The 25,719-nt window shown below is 42.5% G+C and overlaps 1 protein-coding gene across 1 annotated transcript; it reads right to left on the reverse strand.

Annotated features, from left to right (window-relative positions):
* Positions 1-1,476: 1,476 nt before the first annotated feature.
* LOC139469626 (monocarboxylate transporter 12-like) lies at positions 1,477-19,559 on the reverse strand. Its single transcript, XM_071251851.1, has 3 exons — positions 19,380-19,559; positions 3,386-4,956; positions 1,477-1,742 (listed from the first exon to the last, which is right to left on the reverse strand). Exons 2-3 carry the CDS (start codon positions 4,917-4,919, stop codon positions 1,594-1,596), a joined length of 1,683 nt encoding a protein of 560 aa, XP_071107952.1. The 5' UTR covers positions 4,920-4,956; positions 19,380-19,559; the 3' UTR covers positions 1,477-1,593.
* Between the last annotated feature and the right edge of the window lie 6,160 nt (positions 19,560-25,719).

The raw sequence follows: 25,719 nt of genomic DNA on the forward strand, positions 1-25,719 counted from the left end.
AGCAGCTGCAATGAAATGTATATGAGATACCTGCAAGTGGAGTAGACCCGTGAAGATCTGGGGTAGAATAGGTCTTCAGCAACCGATTCTGGCCGTAAAAGGCGACTATGCTTGTCGTAAGAGGCGACTGACGGGATCGGGTGGTCAGGCTCGCTGACTTGGTTGATGCATATCATCGTATCCCAATTGCGTGGATCGATGCTCATGATGTCAATCACAGGATTATCTGGTCAAGACTCGATTATTTACAGACCGCCGTCATGTAGCTGGAATACAGTAAACTACGAATCACGTGCATCATCTGTAGAGAAGGACTACGTTGACAGAAAATGTGGAATCGACGAGGTTCTTGAAAACGATCTTGGAACCCTTCGGATTTCAATCAGGAATCGCTGTTGAGGAATCGTTGTTGATGAAAAAAAATATTCTTCAAAATCTCTCAATTATACTCAGTGTATGTATTCATAAATTTTATTACAAAAATATTCTTATTGTGAAAAGTAATTGCTTTGGGAATCTCACTGATATTTCGTTTTCCACGTATTGCATCATTTTTGTACTCTGAGGTAGTACACGACCATTGCAGGTCAAGGGCAACAGAAAATCAGAAAGGTCATTGTGACGAGATAACAAAAGTAATTCAGTCTGTATCGAAGTGTTTTTGGCGTGCGTCGTAAAAGAATTCGCCGCGATTCGCTGTGCAGAGATGCGTCCCTTGGGCACGCCAGAAACCTATGATGTGGGTTCAAATCCCTGTTCGCCCCGATTATGTTTCTAGGTTTGTCAGCACCATGCCCGTGCTCGTGGGTTTCACCGAAGTGGTTAACGTCTGAGACCTGCATCACTTGGGGCTTTCCTCCCACATTAAGTTGACACGCCGTTATATGACTGGAATACTGTTAAAAGTGACGTTAAACCCAACTCAGTCACTCACTGATGTATTGTAAGTATGTCAATAGTTCATTGCTAGATTGACGTTATCAGAAAATCAGTGAGTGAGCTGGGTTTAACGCCGCTTTGAACAATCTTCCAGTCAAATCATGTCAGTTGAATGTGGGAGGAAAGCCCGAAGTCTTGCAGACGTTCACCACTGACAAACATAGAAACATTATAAGAGTCCCGTTCCAAAAGCGATCCAACGCTACGAATATCGTAAGTCTATGTTGAAGTATGGGAGTTACGACCACATCAGCGTTAAGATCGCTTTGTGGGACCAGACCCAGGGTGAAACGAGATTCGAACTAATGATCATAGGTTTCTTGCGTGCCAAAGGGACGCAACCCTGCACAGTAAATTACGGCGCCTTAGACGACAGGACCACCCGTGCCCACCAGTTAAGTAAAAGCCATGAATCATATTTGCTAGGTCTGCTATTTTGACCATATACCCAAAACCGCACCCCTCCGTCCCCTCCCCACCTCTGACGCCTTCTTGTTAATGTAATCCCAAGCCCGGGTGTCACCTGCTCCTCTGATTAAAATTGTCTATCTTTGTTCCACGATCCTCGTCATCTACACCGCCGCAGTGACAGTGGTGCGTCATCTACGTCACGGCGTTAATGGCAGCATGACGCCGTACATATGGTGACGTCATTTACTTCCGCATGTTCGTGTCAGCGTGACGACATCTACTACATCGTCTCAGCAGGGGCGTCGGTGTGTACATCAGTCCTGCTATCACCAGGCATGTTCCGGCTGCGTAGAAGGTGTTGTCATAGCTACCAGACGCATCAAACAACCATCCTGCAACATATAGGAACTCAAAGTAGCTTGCACGGTTAAGGAGGGGGATTTACAGTCATTTTATAGTGATGTAAATATTGCTGGTTCCTACACATCGCGCTCTACCAGGACGGAGTTAGAGTGAATGAGTAAAAAGTTAATCAACATTTCAGTCCCCACATCCTTTAATGTGGAAATGACGCCCCAATTGACGTATCCTTGACCTTTACCACTTTGGCGAAACTAACGAGCAGCATATGGCGCTACTCATTCAGTGACCTGTTCCACAAAGCAATCTTAGCGCTAAGATGATCGCAAGTACCATACTTTTAACATTGGATTACGATTGACGTAGCGCTGAGACCGCTTTGTGGAACTGGCCCCTGGAATATAGTTTGACTGGACGGGGTGAGGGGAAATCGGCAATTAATGGGAACGTCGCGTTCAAGATTATCGTACTTATATACTGCGTGTGTGTGCTTCCGTGCATGCGTGTGCTTGTACTAGTCCGGACTGATGTCGGTTTTATAGTGCCAGCCCACTGAGATACCATGCCGCAGTTTAACAGGAATACCCACTCTGACACAGTATACTGACTCCTTGCCAAACAGTTCTTGTTTTAGCACCTTAATGCCGAGTGCCAGACAGGGTAAAAACAAGAACCATCTTATTTTGTTATGACGCGGCCGGGGATCGAACTACCGACCTTCAACTTTCTGGGCAGACGTTCTGTCCACTAGACCACGGAGGCGGTCTTCAAATTGGTGGATATAGAAGTTTAAACTCGCGAGACCGCTGGCACACACTAAGCAATGAATGTGAAACAACAGTGGTTAATAGCCCTGAACATTCGAAGATGGACGGTATGTGTCTTTAGACTACTAGGTGTCACTGTGCACGTATTGTCTGGACATTTTATTTGGAACGGACGACGTTAGGGGACGTTTTACATGAAACATTGGTTGATGAATCACTTGGTCATGCATGTCATCGTATCCCAATTGGGTAGATCGAGGCTCACGATGGCAAGCCTTGATATATCTGGTCCAGATTCTTGAATGTCTTGAATAATGATGAGTACGGCGTAATACAACAAACAAACAAAGTAAGCTCGAAATTGTAAGACTCAATGCCACCACTCATGAATGCTATGCTTTTGCATTTTCCAACACGGTGGTTTCGCCTCTGCGTCATGGGTGAAATTGTATGCTTCCGTAATAGCTTAACCCGATTTGTTAGCAGAATGTCGAGACAAAAACACAACTTGATCGAAGGCGTTCTAATTTTTTTTATCAAACTTAATTTTTATATACAGTAAACTACGGTTATAACGAACTCAAAGGGACTACAAATTTTAGTTCGTTATAACCGTAGTTCGTTATAAGTACATATATAGCATGACTACAGCAAGTAGTCGGGACCAAAATGTAAGTTCGTTATATCCGTCAGTTCGTTATAAGCGTGTTCGTTATAACCGTAGTTTACTGTAATACGGTATCAATTTTGCCAAACCAAAGGCGACGATTATCAAATAATGGTTCGCAGAAACCGTATTCAAACCTTGCAAATGCTCTAGAAGATATCCCGGTACCATCCAATTTAACATGTTCAATCAATCAAGTTGCAGGAAACACCATTAAATTCATATGTATCGTATATCCTACCTGCACATGGTGGCCCCACAAGGTTCGCAATCCCTTTGAGCAGCATTGTGAAGCCGTAACTCTGACTGAGACTTGCCTCCCCAAGGATGTCGATGAGGAGGATGGAGCTGAGGGCCTCGCTGGACGCAGACAGGAGTCCGAACACACCAGCTATACAGGCCAGAGGAAGGAACGTTGTGGAGAAAGGAACCACTAGTAGGGCCGCGCCACAAATTGATATGGACACGCCATACAACAAGGGGAGACTGAGTCTTTGCATGTCTCCAGCTATTCCAAACACAAGGTTGCCAATTGTGTGGAGGATGCCGACGACCGACACCAACAACGCTGCCCGGGTCTCTGTCATCCCTGACAACACCGCCCTGTTGGCTAGGAAGACAAAAGGTACGTCGAACCAGAAGTAGAGGATGAAGTTGGAGGTGATGAACAAGATGAAGATGGGGTGACTGAACATGGCTAGCTGGAGCGATGTGTTGAGCCCACGTAGATGTCGATGACAGGAAGACACACATTCAGGATGAGGATCATTGCTATGATGGGGGCCATCTTGGGATGGGTTTTCAGTCTCATGGAGCATATGTGGGTCAGGATTGCAGCAAAGTGTCTCCCCATCAGTATTGGTAAAAAGTTTTGCTGGTTTGTCATAACTGATGTCGCCGTTAGGGCAAGTACTGATTTCACAACACAATGAATCATCAACATATGCTTCTGTCGTGTTTCCCAGAAGTTTGCTTTCTGTATCTCCATCCCGTGTTTCCAATTTCGTGCAATCCTTATTCACATTAACAGTGGGTTTTTTAACTTTTATCGGCCTGAACAGCGCTCCACACACCACGATGTTGAGAGCGATGCCTGCCAGGATGTACATCGTTCCCCGCCAGCTGAATGCAGAGAACAGCGCCACCGTTACAGGCGCAAAGGCGATAGTCCCCACCCCTGCTCCACACTCCGCCACACCGGTCGCGAATGCCAACCGCTTCTTAAAGTACTGACTGATGATAAGGATGGATGTGAGGTATGGTAAGGACATCCCGAATCCGGCAACGATGCCGTAAGTGAAATACAAGGCCTCTACGGATTGGACGAAACTGCTGGAGAGGAAGCCCGTGGCTGCGATGAGCCCGCCCACAATAGTGGCTGTCCGGCAGCCCACCCTGGACGTGATGACACTGGACACGGGACCACACAGCAGTGGAACTGAGAAGAACAGAGATCCTACCCATGACGTCTTGCTCTTGCTTTCCTGGAAATAGTCCAACAGTTCTGTGTACAGCACGCCGAAAGAATAGGCACATCCATCCGAGATGAAGTTGATGGTGAAGCACCCGACAAGAACCACCCATCCCCATCCTCCATCTAGTGCTGGGATGTCGATGTCGTCTGTCGTCGAGGACGAGTCAGTCTCGTTACCGTCGTCAGTATGGCGGGGATGCGGGTCATCTCCAGCTGCCTCGCTGTTGGTCGTCGGATAGTCTTGCAGACACAGGATCTGGACGTCATCATCCCCTGTCGTTTGCTGACCGCTGGTCATCATACACCCGCGAGCCCCGGTCCGGACATCTCTGCCATATCTGCAACACAATGAACGATGTTGTAGATTTGGGTATCGATCGTATACAACCCTCTTTGGAAAATTCCTTCACCATACATGTTTAATTGTGAAAAATGAAGACGGCAGATAAGCGCCTCCTAGTCGTCGCTGTTTAATTCATCATGGCGCTCGACACCACTTACCACTCGTTATGACACAACACGCCTCACGCAATTCCTTACGGTGATACAGGACTGACTGATCCACGGCAGAACAGAAGAATCTACGATCACCTGTAGCCATGCTCCTCTGTATAACTGTTACAGTAATCTGGGGAAAGGGTGGGAGGATTTGTGTAACAGTAATCAGTAATCTGGGGAAAGGGTGGGAGGATTTGTGTAACAGTAATCTGGGGAAAGGGAGGGAGGATTTGTTTTACAGTAATCTGGGGAAAGGGAGGGAGGATTTGTGTTACAGTAATCTGGGGAAGGGAGGGAGGATTTGTGTTACAGTAATCTGGGGAAAGGGAGAGAGGATTTGTGTTACAATAATCTGGGGAAAGAGAGGGAGGATTTGTGTTACAGTAATCTGGGGAAGGGAGGGAGGATTTGTGTTACAGTAATCTGGGGAAAGGGAGCGAGGATTTGTGTTACAGTAAACTGGGGAAAGGGAGAGAGGATTTGTGTTACAGTAATCTGGGGAAAGGGTGGAAGGGAGGATTTGTGTTACAGTTATCAGGGGAAAGGGAGGGAGGATTTGTGTTACAGTAATCAGGGGAAAGGGAGGGAGGATTTGTGTTACAGTAATCTGGGGAAAGGGAGGGAGGATTTGTGTTACAGTTATCAGGGGAAAGGGAGGGAGGATTTGTGTTACAGTTATCAGGGTAAAAGGAGGGAGGATTTGTGTTACAGTAATCTGGGGAAAGGGAGGGAGGATTTGTGTTACAGTAATCTGGGGAAAGGGTGGAAGGATTTGTGTTTCAGTAATCTGGGGAATACCGCTAGTCGCCGCTTACGACAGACATCGTCGCCTCTTACGGCAAGCATGGGTTCCTGAAGACCTATTCTCTGCCCGGATCTTCATGGTTAGAGGATTTGTGTAACAATATTCTGGGGAGAGGTAGGGAGGATTTGTGCTACAGTCATCTGGGGAAAGGTAGGGGGATTAGTGTTTCAATAATTTGTTTCACAAATGTTCCTTATGCCAATTAAGGACATGTCTATGTTCATGTCATAATAGGGCCTTCATATCAATGAGTTTTATTTAGGCGGAGGTTTTATCATTTCTTGCAATATGTATTTCAGAAATACACGACGAGGGAGAACAAGCCATGAGGGCCCAACACCGAGCGGTTTATTCTCCCTGCAGTATTTTATTGTACGATAAACAACGACCACGAGTCGTTTTTTTGCTTACATGAGGTATAAACATTTTGTATGCCTTTTTAAGGATGTCAATGAATTGTACAAGCTTTCAAAACATTAACCCGTATTTACATAATGATGACTCCCCGAATACAATCTGACCTCGGCAATGTCGGACAACTCCATTTTATGTACAAGGGGGTTAAGGTTGGTATTCTCACATTTTTTAAGTCGATTATCTGCACCTTATCTCTCTATACCGATTTTCATATCTCTCCCACTTTTGGGTGCGTTCGTTCGGCCATTGCGTTCATCTGCGCTGTCCAGCTATATCTGTAGGGAGCAACTCAATAGACGCTTCCCTCCGTCGTCCAATTTACGACGTCATCAAGTTGCGAGCGCAATCAGCGCATGTTCGAATCTCCAAAAATGACGTCATGATAGAACAATGATTGATCGTGAAATAAACCACGGTTCGTTTTTCATTGTTCTTTGCGATTTATCGTGTAGCTATCTTACATATGCATTTCAGCGCTGTTATGTTCAATTTGTCAACGATTACAGAATGCCTCATGTGATCAGTGTCTTGAGGTAGGTCTTGATGTGTTGCTCTGTTGAATGTCTCATTGATCAGTTTCTTGAGGTAGGTCGCGTTGTGTGTCTGTGTGAAAGGTCCCATGTGTCCTGGGGTAGGTCGTGTTATGCTCCTGTGTTGAATGTCCCCTGTGATCAGTTTTCTGACCTAGGTCGTGTTGTCTCACGTGTTTCGTGTATTCCGTCAGTTTACTACATTTATTTCGTTCTTCCATGGCCACAGTGATATGGCCACAGCAACCAGTCTAACTCTCATGACCAACCCGAGGGCGATTGAAGCTCAGCGAGAAGGTCCCGCTATGTCCAGGAGCTGGAGCCTACTAATGCCTACACTGACAGACGCCTACAGTATTATATAAACATATGTATGCATCAGTGACTGTCTCAGTCAACCTAAAGAAAAGTGGTATATAGCCCTTCATGTTATTGCAGACACATGCCTACTGGTTAGTATAAAAGGATCAGTGGCATAAAGATAGACGGCAACACAAAGGTGATCCTGTGATGACTGCAGACTCTACACGGGTCTCAGGTCTGTGATCAGAGTGTGTCCTAGTCCTGATGGCCGAGTCAGCTCGGCTCAAGTGAAAGTGACGAATGGAAATGAGTATTTCAGACCTGTAGCCAGAAAGGTGCTGCTACGGGAACTACCTGATGATAACTGAGGTTTGTAGGTTTTGTGTGTGAACCACGTGCTTCCGCCAGAAGACACCTGAACATTTGATCCTGAGACGAGTTCACTGTTTAAAGTGTTTTAAAGCTGAATCCTGAATCGAGTCTGAGAAAGCGTTCAATGAAATAAATGGCTGTTTTAAATTACACACTCTATTCTTAACATGGTCCCTCGAGGCGGATATCCGAAGCAGCCAATGCCGAACTGTGAGTGTAAACAACATTGACACGCTGACAGCCGAGTTGCTTATCGTGCCGTGATCATTGAACAATATACTGTTTTTTATGGAAGACAGGAAAAGTCAGCAAGTCAGGTCGTCAGACAGTGGTCGTCAATTGCCATCATACTTGCAAGATTATCAACTTGATTTAACCAGTGCAAGAGGACAACGAAGGAACAGGGAGATACGCACGAAGCGTCCGTACAATTCCCCCCAAAACAGGTTCCATCGTGGTCAGGGTTGTAATGAACATTGTCGGAGGAGTGAACGTTCAGTTTTGTGACTCAATTCACTCTCGGCTATCTGGTGAACAATTAACACAAACGTGATCAAAGTCAAAAGAAATTGGACGAATTACTGGCTACTTGAGGAAGATGTCTCATCAGATACACAGACTTGATGATGAAGCCTATCAGGCTCAAACGACCACTCGTTGTGTTCTCAGAGAAAGACAGAGGATACAAACTGAATTAAGTAGAACACGTGAACTTAGAAAGGCACAAACTGAGCTGAATAAAGCAACATTACTAGCGCCATTGTTGAGCAACAATAACCCTGAAACAAAAGCCAAGTACTACAGTAAACACTACCATTGTGTCAACCTATATCCTCACAATTAGTACAGTTAATACCCCTGTTAATACAGTTAATCACTTCCAGTGGCACATACTTGAACTCTATCAACTGGTACCAGTACAAGGCCTACGGCTCATGTTGCTTTTCCAACAACAACGACTGTCACAGTCATTGAGTATTGCCTCAATCGTGGGATTCTGAGTGATGAGACACAATCTATACTTTGGTCTACTTGAATATCTGGTTGCCAATGAAATGACGTGACGTGAAATGAAAGTCGGATTGCACATCAAGATGTCAGTTCTGGGAGGACAGAGATTCGAAATCGACCAAATGTAGAGAAAGAATCACACGTTCAGTCACAGAAAACCACCACGCCAAACACTGTACTGGATGCCAACACCAAATCCTACACCTTCCTATCGAAACCCCACTCTACCAATTCGTAAGTCACCAATTACAAGTCATACTGTGCCTACTGCAGCAATGTTCAGCACCATGTCAGTTTTTGGGATGACTTTAAGGAACTGTCTGGTGCTGGAAGTGTAGGCGATCTCGTTTGCCAAGTGACTTCAATCTCGAGAAAACATGCAACACCTGTCGAAAGATATATCTGACAACACTTCGTGGTGCCGTCCAAAAGGGAGCTGATCAAGTTTAGACAATTAGTCACCATTGGAGTCCTTCCCATGGTTGTACCGGTCTCCTAACCTGGGCCTAATGGACAAACGATAGACACTCATGCCATACTGGATGGCGGATCAGTGGGGACAATGCTAATGATGCCATCTGTTAAACAACTTGGTCTGCAAAATGAACAAGAGAACATGCTTCTGACATCTATCCGCAGTGAACCGACTGTATTTGACATTCTGTGTGCCTGATCATCGGAATGCCTTTGCCTCAGATCAACTAGCTTTAGCTGAGTAAACCTATCCTGTGAGTTCACTACAACAGAGATATGAGCATCTGCAACATGCTACCCTGCCGGATATTGACAATGCTAAACACATGATTCTTATTGGATCATGCACATCTCATCCTATCAGCCAGATCAGCTTAGGTCACCCAGGATCTCCAGTAGCTGTCTGTACAAAGCTCGATGGACTCTTCAAGGAAGCATTTAGCAAACACCAACCAAGACTGAACAGTGTTTCTTTACGTCAGTATCCAATCCTCCTGACTAGTTTATGATGGATGTTGAAAAGCTGTGGACGGTTGATGCGCTTCCATATGCCTCAAAGATGATTATACCTATTGAAAGTTGGACAATATGGCAGTTGATCTCCTCGAATTGAAAACTTTAAAAGTCAACGTTGATGACCAAACTCAACATGCCACTTCACTTCTGAGAAAACCTGATGAATGAAGAGGAAGTTATGACAGAATCCTACTCATGCACAAGTTCACGATAAGAAGATCCAAGAACTAGTTGACAAAGGATTTGTGCAGAGAATTATGGTATATACATTGGATCCTCGTATTGTATGTAATGGCTTTTTTGAGTATGCTTGTAAAGTCTTGAACAACCATCTCCTATCTGGTTCAAACCAGGGTTCATCACTACTCGGAGTGCAAAATACCTCTTGCTGTATGCTATCGGTCCCTTCACCGTACATATGTTCCTTTGACAATTGGGACTCAGGTCTACTTGTGCACCTCCAATGAGGCGACTGCCTCAGAGCCGATGAAACCGTGACATTGAGAATATCCTCAATCGTAGTGTACAGACAGAATCCTTTTATGAGGAAATGTCTGCATTGTCTACTGGGAAATCTGTTCCACGAGATAATTACTACAACTGAATCCTGTCTATGATGCAGAAAACGATCACAATCGAGTTGGAGGCAGGTTGAAAAATGCAACTGACGTCCTAAATGATTTCTATCATCCTATTGTCCTTGATCCCAAGCACCAAATTACCAGATTATTGATCAAACACTATGACGTCATGTTACACCATTATGGTTCGGGGTGCTTGTTCACTACACTGTGATGAAAGGTCTGGATTCTGCGAGGGAGAGAGGCGGTCAAATGTCCTCCAAAACTATGTGTTGAATGTCAGTGCTGGAGAGCCAATTCATACATCCCCAAGATGGCTGACCGACCTCCTGCCTGGCTCAGACTCTACAAACCACCATTTTACTCCACACGAGTCCACTGTTTTGGGCCAATGTACGTAAAGACTGGTCGTCGTAAGAAGAAGAGATTTGGAGTAATATTAAAGTGTCTCACCTCCTGGACACTGATGCCTTCCTGCTGGCTCTTCCTGACTGCTATTCGACCGTGGAACTAACTTCAAAGGCGGTGAAAGGGAACTGTCTGAAACTTTCCAGTCAATGAATCCTGCCATAACCAAACGTCTTGCCAAGCAACAGATCGTTTTCAAGTTAACCCATGGTAAATATTTCGTTTTTCCAATTCCTATTTGAGGTTTTTGTGTGTGAACCATGTGCTCCCGTCAGAAGACATCTGAACATTTGATCCTGAGACGAGTTCATTGCTTAAAGTGTTTTAAAGCTGAATCCTAAACCGATGTTGAGTGAATGAATCACACACTATTCTTGACACCTACACAAACAAAACACATTAACATATTTCATTATCTTGTTTATTTCTGTTACCCTTACAGAAATTCAGAAACAAATATACAAATTCGCAACATTTCAAATTGTTATGGTTCTTACTTACTATTAAGTTATTGTCACAAGTTAAAACTGTGAACCACCTGAACTAACGTGGTACCGACCCACTGTGAACCATCTGAACTAACGTGGTACCGACCCACTGTGAACCATCTGATTTAACGTGGTACCGACCCACTGTGAACCATCTGAACTAACGTCGTACCGACCCACTGTGAACCATCTGAGCTAACGTCGTACCGACCCACTGTGAACCATCTGAACTAACGTGGTACCGACCCACAGTGAACCATCTGAACTAACGTGGTACCGACCCACTGTGAACCATCTGAACTAACGTGGTACCGACCCACTGTGAACCATCTGAACTAACGTGGTACCGACCCACTGTGAACCATCTGAACTAACGTGGTACCGACCAACTGTGAACCATCTGAACTAACGTCGTACCGACCCACTGTGAACCATCTGAACTAACGTGGTACCGACCCACTGTGAACCATCTGAACTAACGTGGTACCGACCCACTGTGAACCATCTGAGCTAACGTGGTACCGACTACAGATATGCGACGTGAAGTATTCAACTTTCTTGGATTTGCAATTGTTTGAACCAAGAACTCCATGACAAGCATTTTATAGCCATACATTTCCTTTTTCACTTTTGAGTAAAGAAAACAAAATTCTTATTTTTCACAAATCTTTTTACCACTCTCCTACTCAAGACTGACTCGAAATTGTCGTCAAAATACTGGAGATGCAAAAGAGGAGCATCTTCTCGAGGCAACGGCGTTAACTGACTGTAAAAGTCTAGTTTCCACCCTTGCCGAACTAGAATGGAATTTCTGGGGTGGCTCCAGTGGCTATTTCGAGTTATGTCCCTTCTTTGTCCCTCCTATTGACCAATCAGATTCCACCTCTCATATCACTTACATTTGCTTCAAACAAAATGGCGGTAACCAGTCAAGACGATCTGATAGAGAATCAAAATGTATATTGTAATAAAACGGGTCTTTCTTCACTAAGTGCATCAAATCACGTGAGCACTTTGATTAAAACCATGAAATGATTTGGAAAATACCTTTCGAGATGGCAATACATGGGCAAGGGCTGAAACAAGACGTTTATAGTCAGTTAACTCCCTTGCCTCGGGAAGATGAAGAGCAGAAGCGAAACTAGCATAACATAAGTTGTACCTTTTATTTATATATATGTACATTTCGGTCTCATCTTCCTCTCCAACTCCACCCTGATGTATTGCGAAAACGCCGGAGACTCTAGTCAGAACATGGACAGTTATTCTGTTTAAACACTGTAGGCATTAGTGAACAGTGAGTGCAACACACCATCTTTGTGCGGGGAAGCTATACACAGTCATTGCACTAAAACGACATACACTGTAGCTATTATTCTCTGTTGGCTCGTGTCACTGTAGACCTACCTACATCATAACACTGGAGTGTTGACATGTTGAGTTGACAAGTTCATGGATGTCGCGTTGAAGGCATGGATGACAGCACGTACTAGTATTGAAAGCCGGCCTATTTCACCGTGTTGGTCGTTGAACACATAATGTCCCCTAATGTTATGAAGACAGGTACTACATTACTGTATTCATACATGCAGTTGGGTTATGGTGCCGTTCTGTTGAAATACAATTATCTCACAGTCGGTGTTGTTCTTTAATTTCAATTAGTTCATGTACATGTACACAAGCGCCAGGTGTACTCAAACAGGTAAAAACAACAGAGAGGACTATACCTCGTAGAAATAACATAGAGAAATACCAAAGTTCAACGGCCATACCCCGTTAAGCACACCCCTTTAGTCATACGCACATTTGTGATACAGCCACGTGGAGAGTAATCAGTAAACACCAATAATTGGAGCACTTGCAGTAAGTTATGCTGTCAAAGCATATTTTCAAAAGAAGCCACTTACTAATCTGATATAGACTCAGAGTCAACACACATTATATTGAGTTTAAAAATCACAAAACAATGGTACACTTAAAGACATATGGTGTGGTCTCCTTGACATCTCCCTCGTGAACATGGCAGGGTTGCGGAAGGGTTCTATGCAGTTTATGATTACCTGTTTCCCCCTGGATATCAACGGAATGAGCTGCCGAGCCGACTCTCTCTCTCTCTCTCTCTCTCTGTACAGACAGCGTACTGAGATGTGTATAGACAGCGTACGGAGATGTGTACAGACAGCGTACAGGAATGTGTATAGACAGCATACAGGGATGTGTACAGACAGCGTACAGGGATGTGTACAGACAGCGTACTGAGATGTGTATAGACAGCGTACAGAGATGTGTATAGACAGCGTACAGGGATGTGTACAGACAGCGTACAGGGATGTGTACAGACAGCGTACAGGGGTGTGTATAGACAGCGTACTGAGATGTGTACAGACAGCGTACAGGGATGTGTATAGACAGCGTACAGAGATGTGTATAGACAGCGTACAGGGATGTGTACAGACAGCGTACAGGGATGTGTACAGACAGCGTACAGGGGTGTGTATAGACAGCGTACTGAGATGTGTATAGACAGCGTACAGGGATGTGTATAGACAGCGTACAGGGATGTGTATAGACAGCGTACAGGGATGTGTACAGACTGCGTACAGGGATGTGTACAGACAGCGTACAGGGATGTGTATAGACAGCGTACAGGGATGTGTACAGACAGCGTACAGGGATGTGTATAGACAGCGTACAGGGATGTGTATAGACAGCGTACAGGGATGTGTACAGGCAGCGTACAGGGATGTGTATAGACAGCGTACAGGGATGTGTATAGACAGCGTACGGAGATGTGTACAGACAGCGTACAGGGGTGTGTATAGACAGCGTACAGAGATGTGTATAGATAGCGTACAGGGATGTGTATAGACAGCGAAATGTGATGTGTATAGACAGCGTACTGTGATGTGTATAGACAGCGTACTGTGATGTGTATAGACAGCGTACAGGGGTGTGTATAGACAGCGTACAGGGATGTGTATAGACAGCGTACTGAGATGTGTACAGACAGCGTACAGGGGTGTGTATAGACAGCGTACTGAGATGTGTACAGACAGCGTACAGGGATGTGTATAGACAGCGTACTGAGATGTGTATAGACAGCGTACCGGGGTGTGTACAGACAGCGTACAGGGATGTGTACAGACAGCGTACAGAGATGTGTATAGACAGCGTACAGAGATGCGTATAGACAGCGTACAGGGATGTGTACAGACAGCGTACAGGGATGTGTATAGACAGCGCACAAGGATGTGTACAGACAGCGTACTGAGATGTGTATAGACAGCGTACAGAGATGCGTATTGACAGCGTACAGGGATGCGTATAGACCGCGTACAGGGATGTGTACAGCCAGCGTACAGAGATGTGTACAGACAGCGTACAGGGATGTGTACAGACAGCGTACTGAGATGTGTACAGACAGCGTACAGGGATGTGTACAGACAGCGAACAGGGGTGTCTACAGACAGCGTACTGAGATGTGTATAGACAGCGTACAGGGATGTGTATAGACAGCGTACTGTGATGTGTATAGACAGCGCACAAGGGTGTGTACAGACAGCGTACAGGGATGTGTTTTAGCTTCCCTGATGTCCGCTTTTTTACATGGATGCAACCTACCACTAGACACGAGTAGGCACCATTGAGGCACAATAGAACGTTGAATTTTTTTGTCTATGCTCTAACTAACGAGAACATAGCAGCCTTATTATTCAAGTGGAACCAGTCGAGCTGATTCATAATATAGAGTGATGCCAATATACAGCTGACGGAGAACACTGTGTTGTCCCTGTGCACTGATCTGTCCCTGGAGCTCAACCGGCCCAATAAAGAAAAATCGTTATGCACTGTTGGGCTTGTGTGAAGGATGACTGAATGTGTTCACAATGGCCACCACATATACTGATGACTGTTCTGTGTGACTGACAACAGAGACACACACACAGACGTGATTTCAGTATTCAGGACTTATGGCCCAGAGTACATCTATTTCATAAAGATGGCTACTGACATAATAGTACTTACATCATTTGAGTTGAGCAAATTGTACATTACTTTGTGATTTATGCATGTATTTTCTAAATGTCGCAAATATTTCTTTCTTTGGAGGGCAAAGGCATCGCAGATAAACAGAACATGGAAATCGTCTTCAATAGACCCAGTTTTACAACATGTAAACATAATATTTGAATAGTGTATGTCTTTGTTCTTCCTAATATTTTGTATTTCTAAACAATGTTATGTAATTCTAAACTGTTTAGTATGTGCGGGAAAATATTAGAATGATTGATTGACAATGTGTGTGCGTGCGTGCGTGCGTGCGTGCGTGCGTGCATGCCTGCGTGCGTGCGTGCGTGCGTATGTATGTATGTGTGTATGCATGCATGCATTATGTGATTGTCTTAGTGAATATGTGTATATGTAGATATTAAGAATGTGCATGATTACTTTCTATATCTAAATGTATTTTAATATTTGTAATATCTTAAGGTGTCATTTCGGCCCTCTGAGGCCTGGTGTTTGTATTTTAAGTATGTGCTAAATGTTGTATTACTTTGTAACACATGACACTGTAATAAACTATATTATTATTATTATTATTATTATTAAATACATTTTCCATGACAACATTTTGTATGTAACATATATAAAGCTTTTTCCCTATCGACAAGGTCGAAAGCCTTCTTAAAGTCTGTGAAGGCACAGTAAAAACGGCCTTTGGGCCTACAGAGATATTTAGAGCTTGTAACATATAAATATGCTATCGGTTGTAGAATAGCCAGGCCTTAACCAGGCTTTTGCTTCAACAAATAATTTAATTAGTTCCACCCATGAGAGAAAACGATTTTCTAAAAATGCTTGTAAGAGAAATTCCTCTGTCGTTAGATTGTTCACACAATTTACCAGATCTAACCAAAGGAACGATCATAGCTATGCTCCATACTGTAGGGAATAAACCCAAATCTAATACCGTATTAAATAGGTATCTCAAATAGGGAACTTGGAAAGCACCCGAGGATTTACAAAATTCACGGGGATTACCGTCTTCACCAGCTGCCTTGTTCCATTTCGAAGCATTAATACAACTGTAACAGGTGTGAGAATCAGTATACTTATATGCTGCTGTATCGAAGCTCGACAGTAACATTTTGTCTTTACTATTTAAAAATTCCTTATATTAATCAAACCATCGTTGAGGCGCTGTAAAATCGGTTCCCCTTGGCTTAGACTGAGAGTGCTCCAGAATGATTTACAGTCGGACTTCATTGCCACTCCCTTGATATCTTCTGCTGCGTCGAATAGGTAATTTTTACGTTTTACCTGACAACATCGTCTGAATTCATGTTTTGCATTGAAGGCATTTCATAGATCACACTTTTACGTTTACACGTCACGTGCGAGCAGTCATGGAGTAGAGTGATCATCTGGTTATACGCGAGATGTAAATACGACCGACCCTTTTAGCATCCATCTGTTGGTGAAAACAGACCACACCCTTTAACCCAGATGACAGAAGGCTATACCCACTGTAAAATAATATCTATGATGAACTATGTCATCGACACAATATTACCCACTGTAAGATATATCAGGGGATACAGGTCACATGTTCTCTGTCATCGACACAATATTACCCACTGTAAGATATATCAGGGGATACAGGTCACATGTACTCTGTCATCGACACAATATTACCAACTGTAAGATATATCAGGGGATACAGGTCACATGTTCTCTGTCATCGACACAATATTACCCACTGTAAGATATATCAGGGGATACAGGACACATGTACTCTGTCATCGACACAATATTACCCACTGTAAGATATATCAGGGATACAGGACACATGTTCTCTGTCATCGACACAATATTACCAACTGTAAGATATATCAGGGGATATAGGACACATGTACTCTGCCATCGACACAATATTACCCATGTGAGATATATCAGGGGATATAGGACACATGTACTCTGTCATCGACACAATATTACCCACTGTAAGATATATCAGGGGATATAGGACACATGTACTCTGTCATCGACACAATATTACCCATGTGAGATATATCAGGGGATATAGGACACATGTTCTCTGTCATCGACACAATATTACCAACTGTAAGATATATCAGGGGATATAGGACACATGTTCTCTGTCATCGACACAATATTACCAACTGTAAGATATATCAGGGGATACAGGACACATGTACTCTATCATCGACACAATATTACCAACTGTAAGATATATCAGGGGATATAGGACACATGTTCTCTGTCATCGACACAATATTACCAACTGTAAGATATATCAGGGGATATAGGACACATGTTCTCTGTCATCGACACACTATTACCCACTGTGAGATATATCAGGGGATACAGGACACATGTACTCTATCATCGACACAATATTGCCCACTGTAAGATATATCAGGGGATACAAGACACAGGTTCTCTGTCATCGACATACAAGCCAAAGAATATTATTCCTTAGGTATTATGAAGTGTAAACAGTGGACGATGCTTCATACAAGATTATTAAAATAACTATGATGGAAACATAAGTCCTATTGTCAGGTATGGATCTAAATGTGTATAATGATAAAGAATCATTTCATGTTTATGCGGTTTGTAAAGACAAGTACGCGTCTATATCAGTGTATATGGAGAATACCATATATTTGTTTTATTTCTATAAGAGCAGCACGCATTGGTTGCCAAGGACATCTTATATGACGCTTGTGTACGGCAAAACAAGAAGACCACAACTGGGTATTTCATATAACAATTGTTACAGATGTGTGGCCATGGGTATGTTTGAAAGAATCAGCTAGTTATTATTCATTATCCTTTGTGTATCCCAAACTAAGAAGGATTCTATAACCAAAAGTTGTTTTTCATCTCTATCGGCATGTGGAATGTGTGAACTGTTATCTACATTCTAAACCTTAAAAATACACAGATATTTACTGGTCAGGTGTAGATCTATTTTAATTACGAGTATATTTATCTCAGTCCAGGTATAGCTCCCACGCACTTGCAATTGAAATTATTATATAAGAACTGAAAGAAACGACAAAATGTGTCTTGTATGTTGTCATTGTCATTATAGTATATTCCTGACAGGAAGAATTTGTTTGTTTGTTGTTTAACGCCACACTCAATATTCCAGCCATTTGACGTCGGTCTGTAAATAATAGATTCTGGACCAGACAATCCAGTGATTTATAGCATAAGTATTGATCTATTTGATTGGGATACGATGAAGTGTCATCAACAAATTCAGCGAGCCTGACGACTCGATCCCGTTAGTCGCCTTTTACGTCTTAGTAACCGTACATATCCGGGTTAGAACTGGTCTTCAGCAACCCATGTTTGTAGTAAGAGGTGACTAACGGCATCGGGTGGTCAGGCTCGATGACTTGGTAGATGCATATAATCGTATCCCAATTCCGTGGATCGGTGCTCATGATATCAATCACTGGGTTGTCTGGTACAGATTACATACAGACAGCCGTCACAGAGCAGGAATATTGTTGAATGCAGGATTTAACAACAAACAAACCAAACTTGTTGGTAAGAAAACAAACTAAACTATTTGTACAGTTGAATATATTGAATTAACACATACATTGCGAGATAAACTGGCCTTTTCTTCAGCCCTATCACGTACAACACAAAACAAAATACATAGAGCCTTTAGACTCGGGGGAACTGTCGCTGTGAATCTAACCAAACACTTTAATCAGTGGACAGCTGTGTGATGAATACGGGTTAATAATAGCGCCGTCACATCCTGTTACTAGCTAATATTAACTATACGCTTGGTCTATTTTCCCCTCGGTGGGGGTGGCAGGACCCCCCTAATACAGATCATAGGCCGATCCAGAGGGTCGGGGGTGACAGGGTCAGACCCCCCCCCCCCTTGAAAACCTAATGTAGTAGGTTGTAGGCCTAAAAATTGTTGAGTGAAACGGGATTTTTATATTTTGGATCCCCCTTTAAAAATGCTTGAACTGCCTATGACCTGTGTTGCGCATGAAGAAACTCTAACATTACTAGTCTTAACCAGCTGATACCATTTTTTAATACGCTCTCAATGTTCAATCGGTATGATCGAATGCATAAACGATGTGGCGAGATGCTAGTAATTGATCAGGGATGTCAGTTGGTTACCATCTGCCAGCTCTGCACGTCAGATATTGAGAAATGCAACTATTGATCCACATCATCCAGCAAAATGTGTTAGAAGTACTGGTCTATTTACAGCGGACGCAGACATCGGCCACATGCGTCAGAAGATTCTAACGGCACATACAGACGATCTACACACTACCTGTTACATACTTTGCATCCTTGTGTGTTGTCCAGTTAATGGTGGATGCTGGTCCTGTCTATCCGATTATCTTCCCTCGCCCAAGCGCGCCTGCTTCCTTCCCCTGTAGAATTGAGTCGCCTCCCCTCCCTCATTCCACAAGCAGTGTGGCAATCTGTCCGTCCCTGGACTTTTGCGTCCGGCTGCTCTAAGAGGAGAGACTCGGGAATGGCATATTGCCAAGCGAGAGGACCTTCTCAACGCGACTGACCTGTACCGCCTCACCGCTCTGGCGGCTCGACCTGGCTGCACGCGTAACAATGCTGGAACACCAGGTCTCTTTGTCATTGCTCAAATGTTTTGACGCTTCTGACAGTGTGGTGACAGGATGTCACACCCGTTATACAATGCCTGTCACTATGTAGTGCGCAGTGTGAACTAGAACTAGATTTGAATTGTTTTATGTATATACGTCCAGCTGCCATTTGCTCGTGCGCAACAGGAGACTGGGCTACCGTCTGTTAGGACTTTGAGGCAATATCTGTTCGCATTTCTGAACACAAATTGGTTACAATATTACAAAGGGTATATGTGAATTCATTTCTTCAACCTAGACAAACAGACAAAAAGAACGATTAAATCACAACGAATGTCGTTATTTGGAAATATCCTTCATGGTTACAGTGTAATAAAAAAAGTATCACTGCAGTGAAAGCGATTTTGGATTGCGTGGAAAATACGATTACTACTCCCTTGTAGTGTTGCGTCACGTTTCATTTCGTAACCCTACACCTGTGTCTTTGTCGTCTTTCACTTGATGCTCAGGTAATGAATATATTTCAGGAGCAAATGGCACTCTCATAATACCTGACAAAGGTTCCCATTTGTCATTCCTGATAGCTTGGGTAATTATTCAATCTAGATCCAGGTCTGAAGTGGGGTGAAATGTATTTGATGTAATATGCTCGTGGCAGCACAGCAACAGAGGATGAACCGAAAATATGTTGATTGATTAATCACTGTTATCTGGCATAATGGGTTTGTCAAAAGAAAGTGTTTATATTATGTAGGTTTACTAAAGCAGACGGAATACACCAATATCTGAGCGTTAAGTGTCGATCAAAATACAACATACTTTATTCAAAGGATTAATATTACCGATAATACGTTGATTGATAGCTCATTATCTGACTCAATGGATTAGTCTAAATAACCGTGGTCATCATAAATAAAGTTGTCACGTGTGCTATCTCAGCTGACCAGACACTTGACACCTATGTGAAACACTGAATCAAACGAACGGGGTCAGGTGAGAAACAAACAAGAGTTCTACTATCCAGAAACGCTGTATGTATTTTTAAATATGAGATTGTTACAAAGCTAAGACAAGTGACAGCGACATGTTTCTTAGTACAGCTGCAGACGTACGCGGCTTTGTTCCTTCATGTGGATATTTACGGATGCATTCCTCGAACAAGGTAACTGCCTGATTTTATTCATATAACTTTGGTCGGTTGTAATTACGATATTTGCATTTTGTTTTCATTTATTTGCAGTAGCATTGAGCAGAATCATTTTTGTTTCTCTACGTTTTCGTTGGGATGTTCTTCGACGCGAGACAGACAACACAAGGTCGTTGTTTTCACAAGCGTTTTCATTTGTAGGCGTATGTATGTTACAGGCAATGTGTAAAATGTAATTCACACAGGCAATTTATAAAATATCTACATATTTCAGTCATTTTCCAAATTGACTGAACAATCTGTCCAAATTTAAACAGATTGACTTCAAAAGGGCTAAAATACATCACAATAACCTAATTATGCCAGGATTAGAAGCCAAAACAATATGTCGAAATGTACTTTGACTTTCGTTTTCTTTTAATCCTATCATTTTCAGTCACTGGGTGATGACAATTATAAACATCAAAATGTCTGGAATTCGTTATCGTAATAAAATATGTGTAAAATAACTGAATATTTAGGCGTTTAATAAATTGCATAAGTGACACATTGATCGTAACATACACACGATAAAATAAGCAAAGCTCATGTGCAATATTTAATTTGAGTTACAAGTCAAAATAGTGTAAACGAAAATCGCACCATACAAGCAAGTGACTTATAGGACAGTTTGCTATGCATCTCCAAGCTCGATAAAAGAAGTCGGATGTTTTAACTATTATTTTCCTAAATATGTACAAACCTAATTACAAGTGGAGATCTGTATTATCGTTTTGTGAGAAAATATGTCCCTATTACAACAGTGTGACACGTAAACTATTTCTTAATATTTCATATGTTTGATTTATAATTGTGTACACTGTAATTTATGTATAGCTGTAATGTATGTATGAGCTGGAGCTCCGCTAATGGCTGTGCTTGTCATGCCACGGCAGGTATACCTTTCATGTATATGTCACTTAACTAGCCTTGCCACTAACTTAAACCAGCCTTGTCACTCACTAACTTAAACCCGCCTTGTCACTCACTCACTGAAACCAGCCTTGTCATTCACTAACTTAAACCCGCCTTGTCACTCACTAACTTAAACCCGCCTTGTCACTCACTCACTAAAACCAGCCTTGTCACTCACTAACTTAAACCCGCCTTGTCACTCACTCACTAAAACCAGCCTTGTCACTCACTAACTTAAACCAGCCTTGTCACTCACTTAAACCAGCCTTGTCACTCACTAACTTAAACCCGCCTTGTCACTCACTCACTGAAACCAGCCTTGTCACTCACTAACTTAAACCCGCCTTGTCACTCACTCACTAAAACCAGCCTTGTCACTCACTAACTTAAACCAGCCTTGTCACTCACTAACTTAAACCCGCCTTGTCACTCACTCACTAAAACCAGCCTTGTCACTCACTAACTTAAACCAGCCTTGTCACTCACTTAAACCAGCCTTGTCACTCACTAACTTAAACCCGCCTTGTCACTCACTCACTGAAACCAGCCTTGTCACTCACTAACTTAAACCCGCCTTGTCACTCACTCACTAAAACCAGCCTTGTCACTCACTAACTTAAACCAGCCTTGTCACTCACTAACTTAAACCCGCCTTGTCACTCACTCACTAAAACCAGCCTTGTCACTCACTAACTTAAACCAGCCTTGTCACTCACTCACTAAAATCAGCTCACTCGCTAAAACATGCATAAAATGAAATCATATATACAAGTTACTCTAAAATGCAAGACAATCTCGGGCCTGCTATCCAAGTGAAAAGGTTCTTAGCATGGCTTAGTACTGACATTATATCAGCCCAACACGTAAAAACCTTGTTACATGATAAGCAACGATTGTCCCACTGACACGAATCACTGGTAAACATTTTATAACTATTATGTAATCATGCATCTAATCCAAGCACACGCAAAGCGAGGCAGCCATGGTGTAGATGGCAGTATATCATGTTGCATGACTGTATGACGACACTGAGGATCTGCATGAATACCACCCACTTCGGTGTAATATTGCTCAATCTATCATTCAGCTATACATTCTCGAACACTTGAGCACCCGTTTCTAGGGCCTTGAGGTCTTCATGACCTTAAAACACCCATCTCTAGGGCGTCTGCCCGGAGAGCGGAAAGTCGGTGGTTCGTTCCCTGGCCTCGTCATACCAAACGACGCTTTAAAGATTGTAATTGTTGTTACCCTGCCTGGAGCTTGACATTAAGGGGGTAGAACAAGGACTGGTCGGCTCGGGGTAAGAAAACTGTGTCGGAGTTAAATATCCATGTTAAACTACGACATGGTGTCTCAGTGAACTAGCAGACACAGACATACAGACACACACGTCGCCATGTAAGTGCAATATAACCGAACGCGACGTCAAACCCCATCTCACCTCACCTGGGTAAACTAGAGATAGTCATGGCATTTGAACCATCGGGCAACTACAGCTCTTCATGGTCTTGTTACATCCGTCTCTAGGGCAACTACAGCCCCCCATGGCCTTGATACACCCTTCTCTAGGGCAACTACAATTCTCCATGGCCTTGATACACCCGTCTCTAGGGCAACTACAATTCTCCATGGCCTTGATACACCGTTCTCTAGGGCAACTACAATTCTCCATGACCTTGGTACTCCCATCTCTAGGGCAACTACAGCTCTCCGTGAACTTGGTACTCCCGTCTCTAGGGCAACTACAATTCTCCATGGCCTTGATACACCCGTCTCTAGGGCAACTACAATTCTCCATGGCCTTGATACACCCGTCTCTAGGGCAACTACAATTCTCCATGGCCTTGATACACCGGTCTCTAGGGCAACTACAATTCTCAATGACCTTGGTACTCCCATCTCTAGGGCAACTACAGCTCTCCGTGAACTTGGTACTCCCGTCTCAAGGGCAACTAGATACTCTCATGACCTTGTTACAAACACAGTTTACAGTTTATCCCCAATCCCTTACTAAACTATTCAACTTCTCTCTCAAACGTGCAATAATCACTATGAACAGAAGCTCTGATCATTCCTATTCATAAGAAGAATAGCGTGAATGAATGTACAAATTACAGACCGGTTGTGCTCACAAGTTGTTTAGCAAAGATATTTGAAAAATGTATATTTAAACATGTGTACAACTATTTAAGGAATAATAATGTGCTCACTAACCTACAATCTGGATTCACGCAGGAAGACTCCACCTCAAATCAGTTGACCTATTTATATGACTTTATTGCAAAGGCTTTAGATGAAGGTTAGGAAGTTAGAGCTGTATTTTCTGACGTAAGCAAAGCTTTTGATTAAGTTTCGCACAAAGGAATAATTTATAAGCTACACCATGGTATTTATGGAAATTTATTGAGATGGTTTGATAGATACTTAGACAATCGATATCAAAAGGTAGTTAGTTATAAAAGGCCTATAGCTCAGATCCAAAGGCTGTCTCGGCAGGTGTGGCACAGGGCTCGGTCCAGGGACCATTATCGTTTATCATCCAAAACTGGCCCCCACAGGAGATATCGCTTGGATGAGATCAAGCGATATCTACACTGTAGATATCACTGCAATGAAATTACATCACAATGCTTTGGAGACCATTGTGACGTCACTGGTTACCATGACGTCACAATCAAATGACATCACTAATGGCTCTCCTACTGAAGCTGTTAGCAGTACTTTTTACACTGAAGACACTGCTAATTACTGTTTACAAATTGAAAAAGCTGGAGGAATGATGTTGGATGATAAATAAATCTCACCCTTGTGTCTTTTGATATCAAATATATCAACACTTGTTGATAAAAGTGGCAAAAATCCTTGGCAAGCCTCGGAATTTTTCCACTTTTATCAACTCGTGTTGATATATTTCATATCAAAAGACACAAGGGTGAGATTCTCTATTTATTATCCATATCAATGACATTGTTGAAGGAATAAATAGTAATATAAGATTTTTTGCTGATGACACATCGTTGTATGTGATCATAGAAAATCCTGATAGAGCTGCTCGTGATCTCAATAATGACTTGGACAGAATTTCAGAATGGGCTGTTAGATGGCAAGTTAAATTTAGTCCCGAAAAACTGAATCTATTCAATTTACCCGTAAAGTAAACCCTAGTCGCAAACCTAACTTATATATGTATCGTAAAGAAATCAAAGATGTACAAAGTCATAAGCACCTTGGTATGACTTTACAAAGTAATTGTACATGGAAAATGCACATTGATGATATTGTAAGGAAATGTTGTCCTCTGGTTAACTGTGTAAGGAGTTATAAATATCGTCTATCCCGAACTACCTTAGAAACTATGTACAAATAATTTATTTTACCAATTTTTGATTATTGTTGTCATATTTGGGACAACTGTACTGATGAACAAGCTAACTCATTGGTAAAATTTGTAAGTCATTAAAAGACAGAAGATACAGTTTAAAACTGGTAATGTTTTACAAAATGAATAACCATTTATCCCCTGAATTTCTTTGTAGGCTTATTCCTTTCACAGTTTCGGAAAACATAAATTATGACTTAAGGGATAAAACTAATCTTCAAACAGTGAAGTGTAAAACAAAACTTATGCAGATTCGTGTATACCAGCTACAACAAAACTTTGGAATATGTTACCAGAAAACCTAACGGGGGCAGTGACCGTTACACAATTTAAGAATCTGCTTCACGTAAAGGGAGATAATGGTATACACTGGGATTTAAATTATGGAAGCAGATTATGTCAAATTATTCACAGTCGCCTCAGGCTTGGCTGCTGCAATCTTAATTAACGCAGATCAGTATGATAGATATATCTTGGATACAAAAACTTGTTCCTGTGGATATACCGAAGATGCTTTACACATCTTTTTTGTGTATACAAATTACTATGTTCTTCGAAATAAAATGTATTTTT

Source organism: Haliotis cracherodii, unplaced genomic scaffold (genome assembly GCF_022045235.1).
Source record: "Haliotis cracherodii isolate W230 unplaced genomic scaffold, xgHalCrac1.p SCAF_2, whole genome shotgun sequence".
Taxonomy (NCBI): domain Eukaryota; kingdom Metazoa; phylum Mollusca; class Gastropoda; order Lepetellida; family Haliotidae; genus Haliotis; species Haliotis cracherodii.